The 19,562-nt window shown below is 48.3% G+C and overlaps 8 protein-coding genes across 8 annotated transcripts; 5 read left to right on the top strand and 3 right to left on the bottom strand.

Moving 5' to 3' along the window:
* Positions 1–1,361: 1,361 nt before the first annotated feature.
* On the bottom strand, positions 1,362–1,707 carry SSS1 (Sec61p translocation complex subunit; the record flags this gene model as incomplete). Its single annotated transcript, XM_058494880.1, has 3 exons — positions 1,362–1,402; positions 1,455–1,541; positions 1,623–1,707. The coding sequence occupies 3 exons, from the start codon at positions 1,705–1,707 to the stop codon at positions 1,362–1,364; spliced, it is 213 nt and encodes a 70-aa protein (XP_058355187.1).
* Positions 1,708–2,761: 1,054 nt separating this feature from the next.
* Positions 2,762–4,139, top strand: ONS95_001673 (uncharacterized protein; the record flags this gene model as incomplete). Its single annotated transcript, XM_058494879.1, has 3 exons — positions 2,762–3,255; positions 3,306–3,901; positions 4,021–4,139. The coding sequence occupies 3 exons, from the start codon at positions 2,762–2,764 to the stop codon at positions 4,137–4,139; spliced, it is 1,209 nt and encodes a 402-aa protein (XP_058355186.1).
* A 520-nt stretch (positions 4,140–4,659) lies between these two features.
* On the top strand, positions 4,660–7,456 carry ONS95_001672 (uncharacterized protein; the record flags this gene model as incomplete). The annotated part of the gene is made up of 5 exons (XM_058494878.1): positions 4,660–4,913; positions 4,961–5,013; positions 5,058–5,743; positions 5,793–5,938; positions 5,992–7,456. The coding sequence occupies 5 exons, from the start codon at positions 4,660–4,662 to the stop codon at positions 7,454–7,456; spliced, it is 2,604 nt and encodes an 867-aa protein (XP_058355185.1).
* A 2,440-nt stretch (positions 7,457–9,896) lies between these two features.
* On the bottom strand, positions 9,897–12,459 carry ONS95_001671 (uncharacterized protein). The gene has a single exon (XM_058494877.1). It carries the CDS (start codon positions 11,825–11,827, stop codon positions 10,034–10,036), a length of 1,794 nt encoding a protein of 597 aa, XP_058355184.1. The 5' UTR covers positions 11,828–12,459; the 3' UTR covers positions 9,897–10,033.
* Positions 12,460–12,724: 265 nt separating this feature from the next.
* Positions 12,725–13,566, top strand: ONS95_001670 (uncharacterized protein; the record flags this gene model as incomplete). The annotated part of the gene is made up of 3 exons (XM_058494876.1): positions 12,725–12,905; positions 12,954–13,117; positions 13,189–13,566. 3 exons carry the CDS (start codon positions 12,725–12,727, stop codon positions 13,564–13,566), a joined length of 723 nt encoding a protein of 240 aa, XP_058355183.1.
* Positions 13,567–14,207: 641 nt separating this feature from the next.
* On the top strand, positions 14,208–14,808 carry ONS95_001669 (uncharacterized protein; the record flags this gene model as incomplete). The annotated part of the gene is made up of 3 exons (XM_058494875.1): positions 14,208–14,419; positions 14,467–14,698; positions 14,776–14,808. The coding sequence occupies 3 exons, from the start codon at positions 14,208–14,210 to the stop codon at positions 14,806–14,808; spliced, it is 477 nt and encodes a 158-aa protein (XP_058355182.1).
* Positions 14,809–15,698: 890 nt separating this feature from the next.
* ONS95_001668 (uncharacterized protein) lies at positions 15,699–16,650 on the bottom strand (the record flags this gene model as incomplete). The annotated part of the gene is made up of 2 exons (XM_058494874.1): positions 15,699–15,818; positions 15,934–16,650. The coding sequence occupies 2 exons, from the start codon at positions 16,648–16,650 to the stop codon at positions 15,699–15,701; spliced, it is 837 nt and encodes a 278-aa protein (XP_058355181.1).
* A 704-nt stretch (positions 16,651–17,354) lies between these two features.
* RPS4 (40S ribosomal protein S4) lies at positions 17,355–18,517 on the top strand (the record flags this gene model as incomplete). Its single annotated transcript, XM_058494873.1, has 3 exons — positions 17,355–17,368; positions 17,604–18,026; positions 18,166–18,517. The coding sequence occupies 3 exons, from the start codon at positions 17,355–17,357 to the stop codon at positions 18,515–18,517; spliced, it is 789 nt and encodes a 262-aa protein (XP_058355180.1).
* Between the last annotated feature and the right edge of the window lie 1,045 nt (positions 18,518–19,562).

Raw genomic sequence — 19,562 nt, 5'->3', positions numbered from 1 at the left:
AAGCGCTTTTACTATCAGACTACGAAGCAAGAAATCGCAACTACGCTCAGAACGAGCAAGGGACGGCGAGCCCAATTTCCATGTCGACACAGCGAAGAGAGGCCAACGCAGCCTGGCGCCTTCCTCTTTGAGATCATCCCAGTCTCCAGACCCTCTAGCAGGAACCCCTCCAACCCCATGATGATTGGGGGGGGGGGGGGGGGGCTAGATGTACACTGGAGCGCGATGCAGTCCAACAAGAGCAGAAGGAGTAACTTGACCCATTAATAAATGACAGTCTAGCACAGAATGAAGGAATACAACAGTACCTACTTCTCGCTTAATGCCAGAGTGAAGTTGGAGCAGGACAAGCCTAGACAGGGAAATGTGGAAATGACACGTTTAGATGTTGAACTATGGAGAAGGATGGGCAAGAAAATAACGTTATCTGTTCGACGAGAATAAAATAGGATGGATGGCAGGACTTTGCTGCCAAGCTGGATTACAAAGAGTAAGTGCGATTTGAGAATCCTCTAAACTTGATCAACATGCATCTTTGCCATCCAGGGGTTCTATTCAACAGTGTGTGACAAGCTTAAGGCAGTCACAAACAAGTTTCAAATGACAGCACAGGTAATGGCCAACATCAGATCGGTACTTTGGAAATGCTTATGGAAACTGCGAGTAAGATTTTTGATGACTACCAGGAAAACATCGACGAGGGGCGAATTTATGAAGGAATCTTCAACGACCACAGTGGGAAAGAATGCGTCTGATCGTAGACAGCCCTGAAGGTCTGACAAGGGGTAGGAAATGACGAAAAGTTACAACGCTTATTGTACGCCAGACTTCTCACTATGATAACTGCTGTGTATGCTGAGAGAATTGACGTAGTGATACAAAATTGAGTAAAATGATTCCATGCACACCCTTCCAATGTACAACTCCTCCTGTCACGTTATTGGAAGGACTCTGGATACTGTACCAAACGACAAGATTCTCTGTTTGGCTGCTGACATACGTGGAGCTTATCAGCATCTTGACTTGTATGCTTGAAATACTTGGCTCTATTTAGTCCAACGATGACTCCGTTTTCAGCGTAGCCCCTAGAGACTGTTTTTGTGAGCAAGGGGCCGTTATGTGAACGGAGCGTTGAGTCCACCAGCAGATGAGGGAATGCACGTCGCGGGAGGTAAATTCCGTTTTCCTGCCCAATGCTATGCCATGAAATAAGCCCAGCCCAATATAAGTACAATCCAAAAGCCTGCGTCTCCTGGAGATACCCCTGTCAAAATAGTCGCATAGTTCGTGCGGCGCTGCTCGAATTGCTGCCAAACTGGTAAAGTGCATCCCCTTCCCACTGCCAGATATTGTCCGCCGGTCTATGCCCCTCCCACTAGAATATTATTGACTGGTATGTGAACTGAAATCGTGGGTTAGTATCTGGTGTTTGCTTGTTCTAGAGAGCAACTGACTGAGCTTGACCAAGTATCCAACAGCACCCATGACGAGGAAACCAACACCGACAGCCTGCGAGATCTTGAGAAATTCACGTCCATCCGCTATAAAGAAATTAGCATGCGCTCAGTTACTGCATCACCCCAGACCGGCGCAATTGATGAGTGTAGGGCAGACATCCATACGCTTGGTGCATCTGTTCAGGAACTGGGTACCATCTCGGACAAAGTCGCGGGGAATGTCCATGAACTCTTGGATTTGGTCAGACATGATCGTGGTATTTGGAGAATTCGAGGAGAGTCGGAGATGCAGTTCGCGGTGGCGTTGACTTTGTCCCCGGTGGTGAAGGTAAGGTGAGGTGAGTAGATCGGATGAAGGGCAAGTGCAGTTGAAGTGGCCTCTACAGCTATTACGAGCCGCGATGCAAAGGAGAGGCCAGATCTGAGCTGGCACGTGAGAGCGGAGCTAAGGTAAGGTTGGTTAGGTAACTTCTTGGCGCAATGCGGCCGCACAGCCCCAGCCAAACATGGACCTCTACCTACTCGTGCTGTATATCCTCTCTCCCCTCTGCTCCTCTCCCTAGATCAGATCTATCCGTCTCGATTCGAACTCGAATCGACTCGGCATTAGGCAACACTCGCGACAGTCACAACAACGCCGCGTTCGATCTGCGCATAATCTCTGTCACTAAACAGCCGCTGCGACAATTTTCTCGAGGCTGGTGGATAGGGGCCATTCGTCACCAGAGACAGACAAAGCTTGAACAAGCCTTGACGAGAATAGGCCCAAGAATCAAGAACGAGAGGAGGAAGCCGTGCTGGGCGGCTTGGACAGTGGTCTTCTTCTTTGCAACCATCCTGTTACTTTTCAAGTCGAATCTGTTGTTACTTTCCGTCTTCAATTGGGCTTTGGCTTTGTTGGTCGGAGGAAACTACTTACTCAGACTGCTCTTCACTTCACCTTCAGAGGTTACCTGTACCGAACGAAATTCTCAAGATTGCAAGCACAGAGCTTCATCTTCCATCTCCATTCCGTCTGCATCAGCCAAAGAAGGCCATCAGACTTGAGCTTAGTTCTATTTGGTTATTTAGGAGTGTACGTATTTGTATCTATCCCATGTATACTGTATCGTTCATCTGGCCGACGTATGCAGGCGTCGAGGTCGAGGGTGCTGATACCAAATTAATGTTTTCATGCGCTGATCTTTTATGTCATTATCCTACAGAATTCATTCACTGTTCAGGAGCATCAAGGTGTCATTAAAGCAGTACAGGTCTTCTCCTAAGAAGCTTCGACCAGAGACTGATCTCATAAACCCGGCGCAATGGCAGACGACGAGTTCGACATCGACATTTACGGTGATACCAATACTGAACAAGAAGCAGAGAGTGGATCCAAGAAAGATGAAGAGGGTGATGTGAAAATCGACACTTTTGAGCCAGCCAATGGACACGCTACAAATTCCAGCAGCATCGTGAAGCACGAAGAGGAGGCAGATGACGATGATGTTGACATCAAGTTGACGAACGGCCAAGATATCAGAACGAACGGTCAACAGAAGATCAAGAGCACTGATGAATCTGGAGCTGACTCTTTGAACATCCCCAAGCAAGCCCCACAGCAGCAAGGTGTGAAGAGAAAAGAAGGATCTGACGATCGTGCAATCGATCCCGGAGCGACCACAGCATTACTGATATCTGATTTGAACTGGTGGAATACGGATGATGATGTGCGAGGCTGGGTTAACCAAGCCCAGGTTGAAGATGAGCTGAAGGACATTACATTCTCCGAGCACAAGGTCAATGGCAAGAGCAAAGGGTATGGACAGCCGAGTGCTGAGGAGCAATTGCTGACACATATTTTTGTAGACAAGCTTATATTGAATTCTCTTCGCAACAAGCAGCGACTGCAGCCAAGCACAAGATCGATGCTTTTGGAGAAGGCCAACAATATGTGAAGAAGCATACAGTCACCTACTCCAACCCCAATGTCAACCCTTTCCGCACATTGCCAAAGGATGCTCCTGCCAGAGCAGGTAAAGACGGACCTAGTAATCGTGCCACTTCTGGAGGTTATAACAACGAAAGAGGAAACAGCCATAATGGCAACTTTGGAGGAAACTTCCGAGGACGAACGCCTGGATACAACGCTCGTGGAGGTATGAACAACAACATGAATAATTTCAACCGAAATTTTTCTGGCCCCGCGATGAATAACAACATGGTTGGTGGGGGTTTCAACTCACCGATGGGCGGGTTCCCGAATAATCCCATGAACGGGCAATTTGGAGGATTCAATCGTGGCGGTATCATGGGTGGTATGCGAGGTGGACCCGGCATGAGAGGCCGAGGTGGCATGAACAACAATATGATGGGTATGCCGATGGGAGGCATGCCAATGGGCGGTATGCCGGGAGGCATGGGTGGTATGCCCATGGGTATGGGCCAGATGGGCGGTATGCCAGGTGAGATTTCCATTCGTATTGGCCCATGAATTGAGCCTTCAATACCTCGGGCAGGATCGGCTGTCTGTGCAGATATGAATGCGACACCGTCCTAGAATATTACTGACAGTTGGTTGTAGGCGGTGGCTTCCAAGGCATGCAACAACCACATTTCAACCCTGCCTTCTTCCCTCAAAATCAGGCTGCTGGTGGCGATTGGCAAAATCCCCACGGAGCTAAGCGACCACGGCCAGAATAAAGAGATTACTTGAGAGGTTCTTCTTCTTTCAAGTTTGCTTTTATCATTCAAGACTCAATGCATTGCACTGACCGGATGGCTTCGGCGTTAACTGGGTTTTTTCAAAGGCGAGCTTATCACCAGGCTTTGACTGCAGTTTCCTTTTCTCCCCTGTAGTTTGTAGCCGGAGGATGTACACTTAGACGGCGTTTGCCATGCATAAAGCATGATTGCTGTATTCTGAATATGATGCTGTTCTCTTCATCGCTCTTTCTGTTTTGAGGCATTCCTAGCTTGTGTTGGTACCGTATAGGGCCCTCTGTCTTGTTGTATTTGGCTCCTGCTAGTCGCCCTTTCTGAAAGTGGCCAGATAACGGAGCTGGGCAACCCCAGGTAGACTCTGAAGCTCACGTTATCTTTGCAATGCGGTAACCTCACAGCATCAACGTCAAGCAGCAGTTACGAGTATTGCTATCTCTATCGTCTAGCGCTTTTGGACACACTGCAAACACCCTCAACTCTCTGCCGAGCTGTGGACTGGATGGCGTGTCTTTGCTCGAGTCTATCGGAAAGTACTGAGCATCTCCATGGACGGCGCGATGACCACAGTGGCGCCTGGACGGATCGAGATTACAGCTATACCGTATTCTATGGCGGAGCGCAGATTGCGATGATTGCCGTTGCAGCGATCTTGGTTATCATCTGTGCTCTGTTGACTGGCCTAACGTTGGCAGTCTGTGGACTTGACATCAACTATCTACAACTGAGAACCGTCACTGGAACCCCACAAGAGAGGTTAGCCTGGTATTTCTTGGCTTGACACTGAGCTGACTATTTTTAAGACGCCAGGCCCAGGAAGTTATTCGGATGAAGCGTCGGGCAAGCTGGATGCTCTGTGAGTGGTAATCGATCGACGTCTATTCTTTCTAACAACACTAGGCTCCTTGATACTCTGCTCGGTTGCATGTAGCCAAACATTCCCCTTTGTCGTACAGAGTGTGTGGCATGGTCCACAATTCTGGGTTCCTGTCCTCATTTCTACCGTAACGATGACTATATTCGTGGAAATCATACCTCAATACTTGATTCCACAGCAGGCCATTGCGTGGGGGTATTACTGCTGGCCAGTGATCTGGGGCTGCATGTGGGCCACATGTTTCATTACATTCCCTTTAGGATGGTTGCTGGACAAGTCGCACGCGAAGAAAGATAGGGTCGGTATTTTCACAAATAACGAGCTTCAAGCCGTCATCAAGTATCATAAACAATCTGAAAAGCGTGGGGGCAGAGTTGGCCAAGACGCAGCGAGGATTATGCTTGGTGCCTTGAAGCTCGACTCTCGGATGATCGGTCACGTGCAATCGTCGCAGTCCATCACCGACGAGCAGGACATCGAGAAAGCGGATTTGTTTTTTGATCAAAGTATCATCGTGAAGTGGGATGCAGTCAAGACTGTCGATATCAATGACACTGTTGACGAAGCTTTCATCCAAATGGTTCAGAGCTGGTCTTACAGCCGGATACCTGTCGTCAGAAATTCCGCGAAAGCGACAAGCCAAGATGGCAAAGATTCCGAGACCAAAAGCTGGGAAGGCAGCAGGATCTTTGGATTTCTACATGTCAAGGTATACTGCGATCCGAGAGAATACCGACCTATCTAACTTTTCTCCATAGAACCTCGTTGGCATTGACACCAAGACCCCAGCAAAGACCGAAAACAATCTCAGAGTCAAGGACCTCAGGCTGTACCCACTACCAATCGTTACGGCAGATATGTCAGTCTACGAGCTTCTCAATATATTCCAGCTGGGAATATCAAGGTATACTGTTCACTTCGCCATGATCTGAGTGAGTGTGTTGCTGATCCCGCTAGAATGGCGATCGTGGTTCAGGAATGCTCAGCTGCTAGCAGCGGCAGCAACGGCTCGCCACTGTGGACAGCAACTGATAGTACCAATGCAGATCTCATGTCAAATTTGAAAGGGGCGAAAGGCAAATCCTATTGGACATGGGATTATCTCAAGTTTTCCCGCGCAGCAGCAGCTGAACACCACCCAAGGCAGAATGTTCTGGGAGTTGAGTGTCCTAAACCACTCGGGATTGTCACATTCGAAGACATTATCGATACGATTCTTCAGAAAAATAGCAGAGATGAGCGGGATTTCTTCGATCGAGAATGCTCATACCCGCCGACAAAATTCAAGAAGAGCGGAGACTATTCTCCAAACTCAAGCGCGCTCAAGACAGATAAACCCCTGCTACGTTTCCCAAGGAGGGCACACATAACCTTTGAACGGTCCGCCAATCCAGGTACCATGCGGAAGCGAAACGTGTCCAACAAGGTCAGTGCCCTTGATGGCGCAGATGATCGCTTCGACAGATATTATGCTTCTAGCATGCGATTTCCGAAAAGTAGACGCCAGTCTACGAGTAGTTCATATACAGTCAATAGTGCAGGCGGATTTCATGGCGTGGATGAGTCTGGTAATGTCATGGACAATGCCAACTTGATGACGGCAATGGAGATTGTTGAAATGGCCAATACTTTCTCTTCAGATTGCGCTGGAAATTCTGATTCGTGTGTCGATGCGGCAAGCCTACCAATGCGCAGATCCGAGAGTGTCGTATCAGCAAAGAAAGGGCAGCTTATTAGTGGTCCAACGCTGCCTCCATTACGTCGGTTCGCCCCGTTCACCAGAGACAATACTTCCGGATGTGAAGGAGAAGCTGAGGACCAAGAGGGTGACGAGATGAGTGGCCTATCAATACCGGTTCTCCCGATAGACCAAGGTCCATTACCCGCCGTCGATGTGCAGCTGAGCTACAACCCTGAGACTTCTGGAATCGATATAGAAGACATAGAAGACACGCTTGAAGCCGTAGTTCTATCCGTCCATACCCGTGAGAGAAGTGGCGAAACAGCGTCGTTAATCTCCTGGTCCTCGGATGATGATGCTCAGCAGATGACGCGTGTACACGATGCATCCCCAACTCTAACTGGTGAAAACCAGGGGCTGTCACCTGGATGTAAAAGTCTTGGAAAGCCCATTGAGGCGAAAGAGAATGAACAGACTAAACCATACGACGGTTTCCCGCCGGAGCTGCTTGACAACACAAAGAAGGAAAACTGCCTACCAGAATATCTTTCTAAGACATTACCACGATCGATCGGGGCTGAGCTCGATCTGGAGAAGCTTGCAGAAACGACCAATGATGTTCCCCTCCCTGCAAAAGAAGGACGCTTCCATGATGACAGGTCCCTCCTACCTAGCCAGAGACATTTACTAGAACAAGACCCACTTAATATTGGTACAAGAAGCTCCAGTCTGTGGTTTTGAGACACTGGGGTCCTATGGATGGCGACGTGAAATGCGTCCCTCAAATCTGTTTGGCTCCTGTTGCTATGGAATTACAACTACGGGTGACTATTTTTATGTCCATGAGGATTGCATTGGCTACCAAGCCTCTAAAGTATTATAGGCCCAATAAATATTTCACCTCGTTTTCTTGGGGTGAGACGGCCCTGGTTACTAGAACAAACATCAATGCAGAAAAAAGCAATCAAATACACCTACTATGAGTTTGGATGTCAGCATTTCAGTGCCAAACTTTTGTCCTATTTAATAATGGCTCGTCACCAAGAAGCTTAGACCGAAGTAAAATCACACTCCTTAACTCAGAGATCTAGGTAGGCCTTTGTAGATGCCAGTTATCCACATTATGTGTGTCAGATCATCACTATCTCACCGTAGCACCTGAACCATCAATTATTTGAGTAAAGCTACGCAGGTATCTACCGAAATCTAGCTGTGTTGTGTTATCGGATTGGATCGTATAGAAGGCGGACAGTAGATACAGCAGCACCATTTTGACGTTGTTTCTCGTTCAAGCCACATCGAACTCAGCGACGCATCCGAAAGGAAGTCACTTGCGATGTTTGAGGACATATCAATAAAGAGGCGATAAGTATATTAGGTGAAGTACTACCGAAACTCAGACTCGATCGTCTGGCGAGTGTTCACCTTTTTCATGTATATCTGTTTGCCGAGCTTATCATCAACGGAGCTGGTCTCTTCCTTCCCAAAATAACCCTGATGACCCTCTTGAGACTAAACATTCTGGCCCCTCCCCCTTATAACTCGTTATCTGAACTTGCTGTTGTCACTCCCGTTCACTTTGATCATGATAATAACCGCTTCCTCATCCTCAAAGGCAACATTACCAGCAGCTTCTTCAGCCGTTAAATTCCGGTTTAGGGTTGGTAGAGGTAGTTGTTTACCAGAGTTTTTAACTTTGGTCTTTGCCGGAGTGTCCCACGGCTAAGGAGTACTCTGTAGCATGCGAGGAGGCTTGTGTCGTTCCTGTCCAGTGTGGTTGCTCATTTCCTTAGTATCCGTTCTCGGACCACTCATGTCGAGTAAGAAATTTCCGAAGTCACCATCAAAGTTTCTGTTTCCGGAGGTGGACAGCGGACTTGATGTTGTTGCCTCTCTTATCAGTGGTCTCGATCAAGCGAACGATCACGAAAAACCTCAGGTTGCCGGGCTTCTGAACTGGTCATTCGATGACTCTTGTGGGTTGTTCGACATCAGCGTCCTCTTCCTCTGTATCTGTATCTTCACCACGGCCTCCTTTTTTTTTTTTTTTTTTTTTCGTTTTTTTTTTTTTGAAACGGAAGGCGGAGAGGCTAAGGCGGCTTCTGTGCCAGCTGGATGGGCCTCTTCGGCACCTACTCCCAGTCTGGTTTTCGCCCGGGCAAAGTCTGAGTCTGCTCTAAATCTCGTGACAAATACTAGTACACTATAATCGGAAGAGAGCTCAGGCGGTGGCGAAAGGAGCTCTTTCGTATTGTCGTTCGTGTTCGGAAAATCATCCTTACATGACCGGGCAACATGCCATGCTAGATCCGCTCGAACTTATATATGAAGTATGATAACTTGATATTCTGTCGATGGCAGACTGTTCCTTATCGAGTATCAAACTCTGCAATCTATTGGGAGTTCTTGATGGAGGTGGATATGCAGGTGGAGGTAAAGGCGAAAGAGAAGAAGAGTCATACAATAAATCATCGTCTGGTATGGCGGTCTCAGATCTGAGATGGTCTATTTGTATCGAGAAGTGCGACTGTGATGGTGTATACAAGACTTTAGCCGCGAAGTAACCATCGGAAACGAAATTGACAAAGGATTAACCACAAAGCCATGTTCTTGGAAAACGGCCCGCAAAGGGTGCAATGTCAATGGACATATGAAGTGATGCTTTAGATAAAGAGATAATCGAAAATCGAGCGATGTTTACCAGATGTTGTATGACCTCGATACAGATCCAACGGATCCGGTGCTTGGAAATGTTGTTGACAAAGGGGCTGCATGTTAAGCGAGCAAGACCAGCATCCTGTCCCGAAGCCGCATAATATGCCATCCCCTGCCCCATACTACTTCGTCCAGCTGATATACTGATTAGAAGCGTTCGAAAACAAGTGATAGAAGGTCAAATAGTAATCAGAATTATGAATCTGATCACCGTGGAAATACGAGAGTACCTCAAAGGCGATAGCAGGTTCTGCCACACCGTCGGAGAGGCACTTTTCTGAAACAATAACCTTGCAACTGTCAAGAGATCCTTATTAGTATTAATTAAGTGCCGATTCATAGTTATAAAGATCTTTTGATAGTTGTATAATTATTATTCGAGGAAAGTGCCCTTCCCACGGTAGGGCAGAGCCTACATTATCCTTTTAAAGTAACAGGAGCCACAAGAAGTCACACAGCAGTTGGATAGAGTGTTAGCTGTACATTTCATTGCTCTATGCTGCAACATATCTATCATAACGCCCCTCGCCTCACTTCAAATGTACTATACAGATCAAAATTACACGCGAGTCTCTTCCTCCGCCACTTATATGCTCCCGACCACTAATAGTCGTCCTCGAATGGTATATAATTATTCAGCTCCCTGCTCCTGGCTGCGCTCTTGCCCTTCACCAAATAGAGCATCATCTGATTTCTCGGCGTATCAATACCCAATTCCCTTGCCCGACGCTCAATGTACCCGTTGTAGTAATCGATATCAGTCTTGTTCCCAGCTCGTACGCTCTGTAACATTGCTGAGTAATTCTTCCCGGTCTTTGATATCCTAGACACGACGATGGCCTCTAATCTCCTGGCGCTAAAAGTCTGTTCAAGATTGGGTAATGACTGCATTTCTGGCAGCGAACGAATAACCCGAGAGATCTCACGCAACAGGAGCTTCATAGCCTGAGAAGCGCTGTAATTGTAGAGAAGAAGATCATTCGTACAATCGAAAGCAACGGAGAGGGGCCCGATGACAGCCCCAGCAGCGAGGTTCTGCAACTGGGACTCGTAGAAACTCTTGTGACCGACAGCGAAAGTGCTGAATTCAGGTGTCCTAGCCAAACTTCCCACGAGGTGGCTTGCAGGAGCAGTCCAACTGAAGTCCTTTCGCGTAAGTGTTGGTCCATAAGTTTCTCGTCTAGAGACCGACACGTGGGGAAATTTGGAGCATTCAAGTCGCCCGGGATTCTTCTCTATGAGGGTGAAGTGAAGCTCTGTTGACTCCAACTTGTGGCTCATATTGCCAAGGATATACGTTGGTCGGGTCTTGGAGTCTGGGAAGACTTTCTCGTTGATTCTCTCCACAAGACCAAGACCATTATTGAGAATGAATATGGTCGAGCTTCTTCCAAGACGGTGCTTGATTGCCGTCAGTGCCGAAACTGTCCTGTATGCCTCCGTTGTAACAATCAAAGCATCTATTGGGTAGTTGGGAGGTTCTGAAGTATGCTCAAGCCTTGGACCAAATCCTGGAAACTTTTGTCCCGAGTCCTCTCGTACGAAATCGGCTGAGGATTCGATGTGAAAGTTAGACTGCGTTTTGATCCTTCCACCCTTGATGACATTAATAGCAGCTCCCTCGTCGTGCCAGTGCTGCATCATTAAAGGTCGATGCATCAACAATGTAATGGGCGGTGGGAATGGAAGTCCAGCGAGGGAGTGAGCTATATACTTCCCAGCGGCACCCAAGCCCAAAATATGGATGGTACGATTGACAGGCTCTTCCTCAGCGTCTGGCTGCAATGCCGGATCGACGTGTGCCCGCAACTCCTCGAAGCACACACCCTTGATCAAGGCTCTTCTGTTTGACGCCCTTAGTAAATCTGCATCCTCGCGTGTTTCTACCAGATCGCTCTCGTACTCTTGAAAACCCTCCCGATTTTCTGCATCGGGTTCTTCATCAGGCTCCCGCCACTCGTCCTGTGCACCTGATTTCCAAGCCGTGGCAGAGGAGGTACTTTCTGAGTCTATAAATTGTACGCATGACGTCTCTCCTTCCAACAGCTCGCCATCCTCCATAGTTGTTGATGCAGTGCCCTCGTCTGGATTTGCTAAGTGAATAGAATTGCCATCTTGTCTCTCGCCTTGCCCAGCTACCCAGTCCTCGGTGACTCCCTGTATCTGCACATCTGCGGGACAACGATCATCCACGGCTTTTTTAAGGTCCTCGTCCAAAATGTGCTTGTTATTCCGCTCCGTCGTAGCACGTTCCAAATGATATTCCAAAGCACCTGGTCCGTCACTTTTTCCCACCGAGTTCAAAACATCATCCACCAACAGGCTCTCATTCGGCGCATCGTACACCTTTCTCTCAGCAGCTTGACTGCCATAATGCCGCACAATCCGGCTCCCCATCGGATCCAAGGTATTCGTACACCTCCTCCGCTGCCCCCACTTCCTCCCAGGCCACCAATAGCATCGATCCTGAGAGGAGAAGCAACGCCTGGCCACCCGGCCCGCACATGTGTTATTGTAAAGCCATATCTCGTTACGAGGTATCCTACGAAATACCCGCAACAGCGGTCGACCGCAAGTTGAAAGAGACAGGATGAACGATTCTCAGTGGCTATGAAATCGACTCATGGCAGACGGGATCTCCAGGCCGCACGCGCTGGCAGGCGAGACAAAGCACCGGAGCGGAAGCTGTTCCTATGTGGACATACAAGAAAGAGGAAGAGCGAGGAGAGTAAGGTAAAATAAATACGAGAAGGACGCAGTTGTCGCGGCTTTGCAGTCGCAGCGATCGCAATGAAAGGTTGCAGACAGTTGATAGCTAGAATGGTTGTTGACCAACGTCCTCAGTAATGCGGTGTACCAGGCCGTGTAGTGCAGTGGAATGCTGAGAAGAAGTGATGGCTGTGGGTGGTGATAGTGGTCAAGAGTCAAGAGAAGAGAAGTGAAGTGAAGATTATGGCTCCTGCTGGCTCCTCAGTTCGATGCGGGTTCGCCTGAGAACAAAAATGTAGAATCATAGACCCATGCACGCCTCCAGCTCCGGCAACCCTGTACAAAAACCATGCCCGTGCCCATGCCTATGCCTATGCCAAGAGGCGGCCGGCAAGAGTCGGCCCGGGCTCTTGGCAGCACGGACAAGGTCTTTCATCTACGAAGTAAGGTACAGTAAGGCAGAGGTCTATTGCAGTAGGTAGGTACAGTCTTGTAGCTACGATACAGTACAAGTGCAAGGACAAGTCCTCGTCGTGGGCCAAATCTCGCCATCCGTGCAACTGCAACTGCAACTGCAACGGCAACATGGACTCGACAAAAGTGATGTCTCTTCTGGAGACTCTGGATGACGAAATAGACGATCTGGAGGAATCTCTGGAACCCCTCCTACAAACGGCGCTCGCAGACTCGGCCTCGAAATTGCCCTTGCTGGACAAAGCCAAGCTCTATGTCCTAGTCACCTATGCCATCGAATCCATGCTGTTTTGTCAGTCCTCCTCTCCCTATTCGTGCAATGTGTCTGATCATCTTCCAGCATTTCTGCGACTCCACGGAGTCAACGCGCGCGAACATCCTGTCTTCAAAGAACTCACCAGAGTCAAACAGTACTTTGACAAGATCAAGGCTGTTGAAACGCCTGTGGAGAGGACTATGGCAGTAGACAAGGCTGCTGCTGCAAGATTTATCAAAGCTGGCTTGGTGGGTTTCTCTTCCCTTGCAAGAAACTTTGGTGTCTTCCGCTTTTTTACATTTACTAACCTTCTTCTTAGTCTGGCAATGAAAAGTATGATCTCCTTAGAGCAGAGCAAATTGCAAAGGAAAGAGCAAAGGCACATATCAAGTTCGGTGATCAATCCAAGGATGTGGAAAAGAAACGCAAGGCTGGCCAATTGGATGCCGCCGTTGAGATCGATCCAAATTCTTCCGACTCGAATTCCAGCTCGGAGTCCACCCCAGAACCCACAGCCAACCCAGCAAGTTCCAAAAAGAAGCGGAAGGTAGATCAGTCTGCCTCAACATCAACTTCCGGGGCTTCAACACCTGCAATTACTTCCAATGACAACGAAACGAAGTCTGGAAAGTCGAAAAAGTCGAAGGGCGAAAAGACGACGAGAAGCAAGAGCGGTCGGCGAAGGAAAAGAGGATAGGCAACAAACAGAGCCGACTTGGAAAGGTTGTTGAACCTTGACAGAAGATATTCTATCTATTGCGGAAAGCATAGCATGGCAAGGCGTTGGTATGGAAGATCTTGGTCAAGAGCGTTGAGTTGGCGTTCAGACTCGACTGATGTAACGGCTGTAGCATTTCATGGCGTTGGTATATCCGGAAAGGGTGCATTTTAAGGTCTATAGACGGATTATTCTTATAACGAAGGAACCACGCACGACCAATCTTTCGGAAGTTCCGAATAGGTATCGTCTGGCTGGATTCACAGTATACCTAGGTATTTTCTCGTGCCACTATCACTCGTATGCATACATTTCTTGACACCAAGGTTGTCTCAAAAATGCCCACAATCTACCCGGATTCCGCAGACTAGACCTTTGCTTCTCTCACTTTGTTGCCTGAAGGCTCTGCCTACATATTGTGCCTGAGGATTGATCTCGTATCGTAACCTCGCCCCCTCTCCACCAATCGTTCGTCAGCACGCTAAAAAGTCTAATGGAGCCGAGGACTTCTGAAGCTTCGATGTTGATCTGTTCTGCAATCTTCACCTCGCGTCAAACACATATACCACAACCATTTAGTTTACCTTCAAACACAACCCCAGAAACAATTCCAAATCATAATGCCTCGTCAATCCAGGTCCGGTGGTGGACGCGCCCCTTCACGCCCAACTGCTCCTCAAAGACAAGTTGCACCTCAACAAACACGCCCTGCAACTACCGCCGCCTACCCTCCAGCAGCACGCCCAGCTGCCACGACTGCTGCTCCTCCAGCTCAACAGCAACAAAGCTCCGGAGGTGGTAGTATGCTGGGAAACATTGCTAGCACTGCAGCGTAAGTCCGCTCTAAACCAACGGATGATATAGACTGACAAGAACCAGAGGTGTGGCTATTGGATCATCCGTCGGCCACGCCATCACCGGTTTCTTCGGAGGATCTTCCGCTCCAGCAGCTGAGCAGCCTCAACAAACTGCCGTTGCTGCCCAGGGCAATGAAGCGACGCAGAGCAGCTGGGGACAGCGAAGCTGTGAGGTTGATGCGAAACAGTTCACCAAGTGTTTGGATGAAAACCAAGGAAACATGCAGATTTGTGGATGGTATCTGGAGCAACTGGTAAGCATCACAAAGAATCATTGGGACGGAGTACGGATGGCATGAGCAGACAGATGCTAACGGGGACTTATTTGTAGAAAGCTTGCCAACAGGCTGCTAGCCAGTACTAGTTTTACTGAGCTGTGGTGGACTTGGAAGCATAGTGCTGCGAGAGTGTATTGCGTTGCATTGGGTGGCGATTCAAATTCGACATGTAAAATACAATTCTGAGAACGAGACAACGCCGCTCTTCTGGCTTTTGTTCGCCGTGGCTTATTCCCGGTATTTTGACACATTGGCCATAGAGATTTGGGGCAGAATATGTTCCAACATGAGGGGCAGCAATAACTCAATAGCCAGAAGGACCTGGCTCACCAGCACGTGTTGATTGTTGTGTTCTGACATGTTTGGACAATGTTTTGACAATGCTCACTACCAATACAGCTCCGGTCGTTTCCTTTTGGTGTATCATTCTATCACACCCACATGAGCGAACGCAAAGTCCATGGATGCTGTTTCTCCAATGATAATTCTTGACAGCGACTATCTTGATTCTACACTGCGACGGATTGCACAAATGGACACGGCCGGAAAGGAATACAAACTCTTACATGCAATAGCATCCTTTCAGTACTGTCATCTCTGCGTCGCAAAGTATTTATGTTTACTGTTCTACACCGATGACAGGGTGTTGCAGTGCCGAATAAGTGCCATATCATCAAGTCCAAAATGGTCTCTCGGTGCAGTGCCGCAGACGTAGACTCGATAATGCTAACTTAAGGTCAGAGTTGTGCTGGGACTCACCTTTCTACACATCGCTAAGGACGTAGCACGCATGGGATATGACGTGTTCTTAAATAGGCAGCGCCATGAGTACTTCCAGTCCAGTCCATATATGAGTTCACATTCTGAGAGAAAGTTCCAACGGGTGTGTTGTTTCCTGCACCGAGTTTTCCGAAAGAATTAAGTGAATGATACAAGCAAGTTTCATTGTACTGGTTATCACTGAATTTCTCAAGGCTTAAATCTTCTTTCCCACCGCCACGTTGAACCTGAAATGCGACTTGACGATGCCATTTTCATCGGCCATTTCGTTCAACTGCCTACAAAAGATATTCTTGGATTTTTCCCTAACACCAGGCTATGTACCATATGAGCAGTGGATCAAATGACAAATTTAAGGGATAACAGGGACGTAGGGGCATATATTTTGTTGAATCGACCGCATTTTGGCAAGGTCAGGGAAAGATACTGACCTGTTTTAGCTCGTCGTACCATCGTTTCACCCATCCTTCTCGTTGCATTGTCTTCTCAAACAAGTCTTCTCCTCTGCCAGCATCAATCTCCTCGATCGTTTTGAACTCAGTATACTGCCTGCTAATAAAAGTTTCAGTACCGTCCAATCCAGCATCGACCAACAGCTGCTTGACATTGGAGACAGTCCCCAGGGCAGTCTTGCTGCCGTAGACTGTGAACATGTGCAGCTCTTCCTTGACAATGTCGAAGCAGCGGCCGACAACCAAGCTGTCATTTGTCGATGTATCGAATATTAACTTCCCTCCGGTCTTTAGAAGTTTGGCCCAGTGTTTGACAGAGTCGGCCGGGTCTTCGAGCAGAACCATCGCTGAGGCACAAGTGACAATATCGAATGTACCCTCCTTGATATCTTCCACACCAGTCAGATTGCTGATGTCATGCTCATAGAAAGCTACCGGGAGACTCTCTTTAATAGCTTTGGCCCTGGCAATATTAAGGGAAACAGGACTGATATCTACCCCGATAACAGTCCCTGAGGGTCCCACTGCTCGCGCTGCAAGGATTGTAATTCCACCTGTGCCACAAGCAAGGTCGAGGACGTTCGTTCCTGGTGATAGTGACATCCATTCAAGATAGTCTTTTGCTTGAGCCTTGTGGAAATCGCTCGAGCCATCTTCGCCATCATCTTCGTAGGTGGGAGCTCGAGCATCGTACATGTCTCGAATTGTTTCGAGGCGTGAAGGTGCCATGTCAAAGATCTCACTAGAGTGCTATATTTGCCACTAATTTGTTCTTCTAATGTCTTGAGAGAAGGGCTGAGCCAACAAGGGGAACGTATTGATCTGATCTGGACGGAGATTATTGCTAAAAGCCGGATGGATGAAACAAGTGACTATGAGAATTGGCATAAATTTGGTGCTCCTTCCCTCCTGATTTGGTTATTTAGCTGCTTGTCATCTTAGAAGGAAGGAAAATAGCAGCTATGCTCTTTGAGATGTAAATACCTGAGCAGAGTAATATTCTCAACAACAGTCGTTCAAAGATCGGTCTTTGAGAAGGAAAATGCCATTTGGATCAGGTGTAGCACCTCAATACTGCAGTGAAATGAACAAACCCAGTTGCCTTCGTTCAGCGTAAAAGAGGCCCACCAGGGAATCTGTTGTCACTCCCCAGTCAGAAGATGGTACCTACCTACCTGAGGTGCCTAAGGTAGGCAGGCAGGGCAAGTGGAGTTGGTCATGAGGTACGGTCACATGACCAGATGCAGGGGCTGTTGCCTTGATCCAAGATTGTACTAGCGTTGCTAGTGAGAAAAATAGGCGAGGTATTCCCACCAACTTGACTTTTGGAAAGCTCAGTCTCGAGAATTCTCAACGACAAGACAAGACACCACCTTCGACAACCCCATAACGACTTCGAAATGGGTAAGGGACTGTAAGTTGCCCCTTGACACGAAGATTATTTCCATTTCACCCTCACGCGCAAGAGTTTGCTTTGAGAGAGCAATTGCTTCTCGCAGACATGATGCTCATCTGCGAGATGATTGCTCGTCCTCAATTTCGCAACGCGAAATGCTGCAGCGCCCTCACGAATTCGACCCCCTCACAGTCTAGTCTCGCGCAGAGTCATACCCACTCATTCAATCATCATACTGACAATATTTTCACAGCAAGAAGCATCAGAAGCGCCTTAGCGCCCCATCGCATTGGCTCTTGGACAAACTTTCCGGTGCCTACGCTCCGCGCCCATCTCCAGGTCCTCACAAGCTCAGAGACTGCATGCCTCTTATTGTCTTTATCCGTAACCGACTAAAGTATGCCCTCAACGCTCGCGAGACCAAGGCAATCGTCATGCAACGCCTGATCAAGGTTGATGGAAAGGTCCGAACCGACGCAACCTACCCAGCTGGTTTCATGGATGTCATCAGTATCGAGAAGACTGGCGAGCACTTCCGTCTTGTCTATGACACCAAGGGCCGCTTCACCGTCCACCGAATCCAGGCAGAGGAAGCCGAATACAAGCTCGGAAAGGTTAAGAGAGTTCAGTTGGGCAAAGGCGGAATCCCATTCTTGGTCACGCACGATGCACGAACGTAAGTTCTATCAGACATCATTCAGCCGTTGGTCCAAGCTTTGGTCGATCCACCTCGAAAAGAACGATTGATTGGAGCTACACCAACGGTTGCTATACAAAATCCCTCCAGAAATGCTGACGAACTTTTGCTTGTGTAGAATCCGCTACCCAGACCCAGCCATCAAGGTCAACGATACTGTCAAGATCGATTTGGCTACCGGCAAGATCACTGAGTTCATCAAGTTCGATACTGGTGTCATCGCTATGGCTACCGGTGGTCGCAACATGGGCCGTGTTGGTGTCATCACTCACCGCGAGCGTCACGATGGTGGATTCAACATTGTCCACATCAAGGATGCTATAGACAACTCCTTCGCCACCCGTGAGAACAACGTCTTCGTTATCGGAACCGAGAAGCCATGGATCTCTCTGCCTAAAGGCAAGGGTGTCAAGCTTTCTATCGCTGAGGAGAGAGACCGTAGACGTGCGCACGCCATTGCCGGAAACTAAGTGCTCTTCGTCTTTGTTACTTGCTCTGGATTTCTACTTGATGGTTCTGGGATGGAGTATTTGAGGCCCGTTTTCTATTCTATGCTTCGGGTCATTTGCACATGGGAAAAGTGCAAGTGGGTTAGCTAGCAGCACGGCAGCAGCATAGTAGGAGCAACCAATACCAAAACAATGTAAAAGCCCACCCAGACCCTCAACTTTATCTCTAGCTCTCTCTATAGACTACTTGATGAATGGTCGTGATGGTGTGTCGACTCGATAGCGTCAATCCCAAACACACGACAATCCGCCTGCGGCAGTATGAGATCCGCACGTGTCCCACCCCACTGCATCTTCGACTTAAATGTTGACTAAATACCCAGCACTTTTCCCTGCATTGAAGGAAGCTGAGTCTGACCCCCATGCCCAGCCCGGTGACCTTGTTTCTCCTCATAAACGCCGCCCTATGTCCCTGCAACAACATGCGTCTCGTGGGGCGTTTTCACATCACGAGGCAAGCGGCTGATGTCAGGCCAATCTAGAAGGTAAGTAAGAATAGTGTCGAGTAGTGGAGCCTGGCAGTGGAGAAGAATAGTCGATCTGGAGCCCTCGCTCAGCCTTCCTTTTCATCTCGGAGAAGTCAGGGGCATCTGCCGCCATTTCCAGTGGTTTCACTGAGGCAATTGGAATCAAGCCAAGGCAAAGGAGGGTTTGCTTCAAGGTGCATTTGTGTGTGCGAGAGGGGAAGGGGACCTTGTGCAATGAGATGGAGACGAACCTGGGAATGGTATCTAGTTTTTATGTTGTACAAAGAAGATCATGAAACGGGCGAGATGTGTTTCTTGTAGTGGATTCGTAATACTGTAGCTGGTACGGAAGGTTGGAATTTGTACCTTAAGAGGAGGGCGAGAATGGGTGAGGATGACTGATAGGTTGGTGACGATTGCCTGTATGAACCAGGGGATGGCAATTTCGTGGAAAAGTGACAGATGCGTCTCAGATGCGAAGTCTTGGGGCTCACAAGATTGACTCTAGGTGCAAGAAGGTATGTAGGTAGGCAATTGCA

Source organism: Cadophora gregata (genome assembly GCF_030347475.1).
Source record: "Cadophora gregata isolate MNR1 chromosome Unknown scaffold_10, whole genome shotgun sequence".
In the NCBI taxonomy this organism is placed as follows: Eukaryota; Fungi; Ascomycota; class Leotiomycetes; order Helotiales; family Ploettnerulaceae; genus Cadophora; species Cadophora gregata.
The sequence above is the reverse complement of the archived record's forward strand: the minus strand, read 5'-3'. Positions and strand labels throughout refer to the sequence as shown.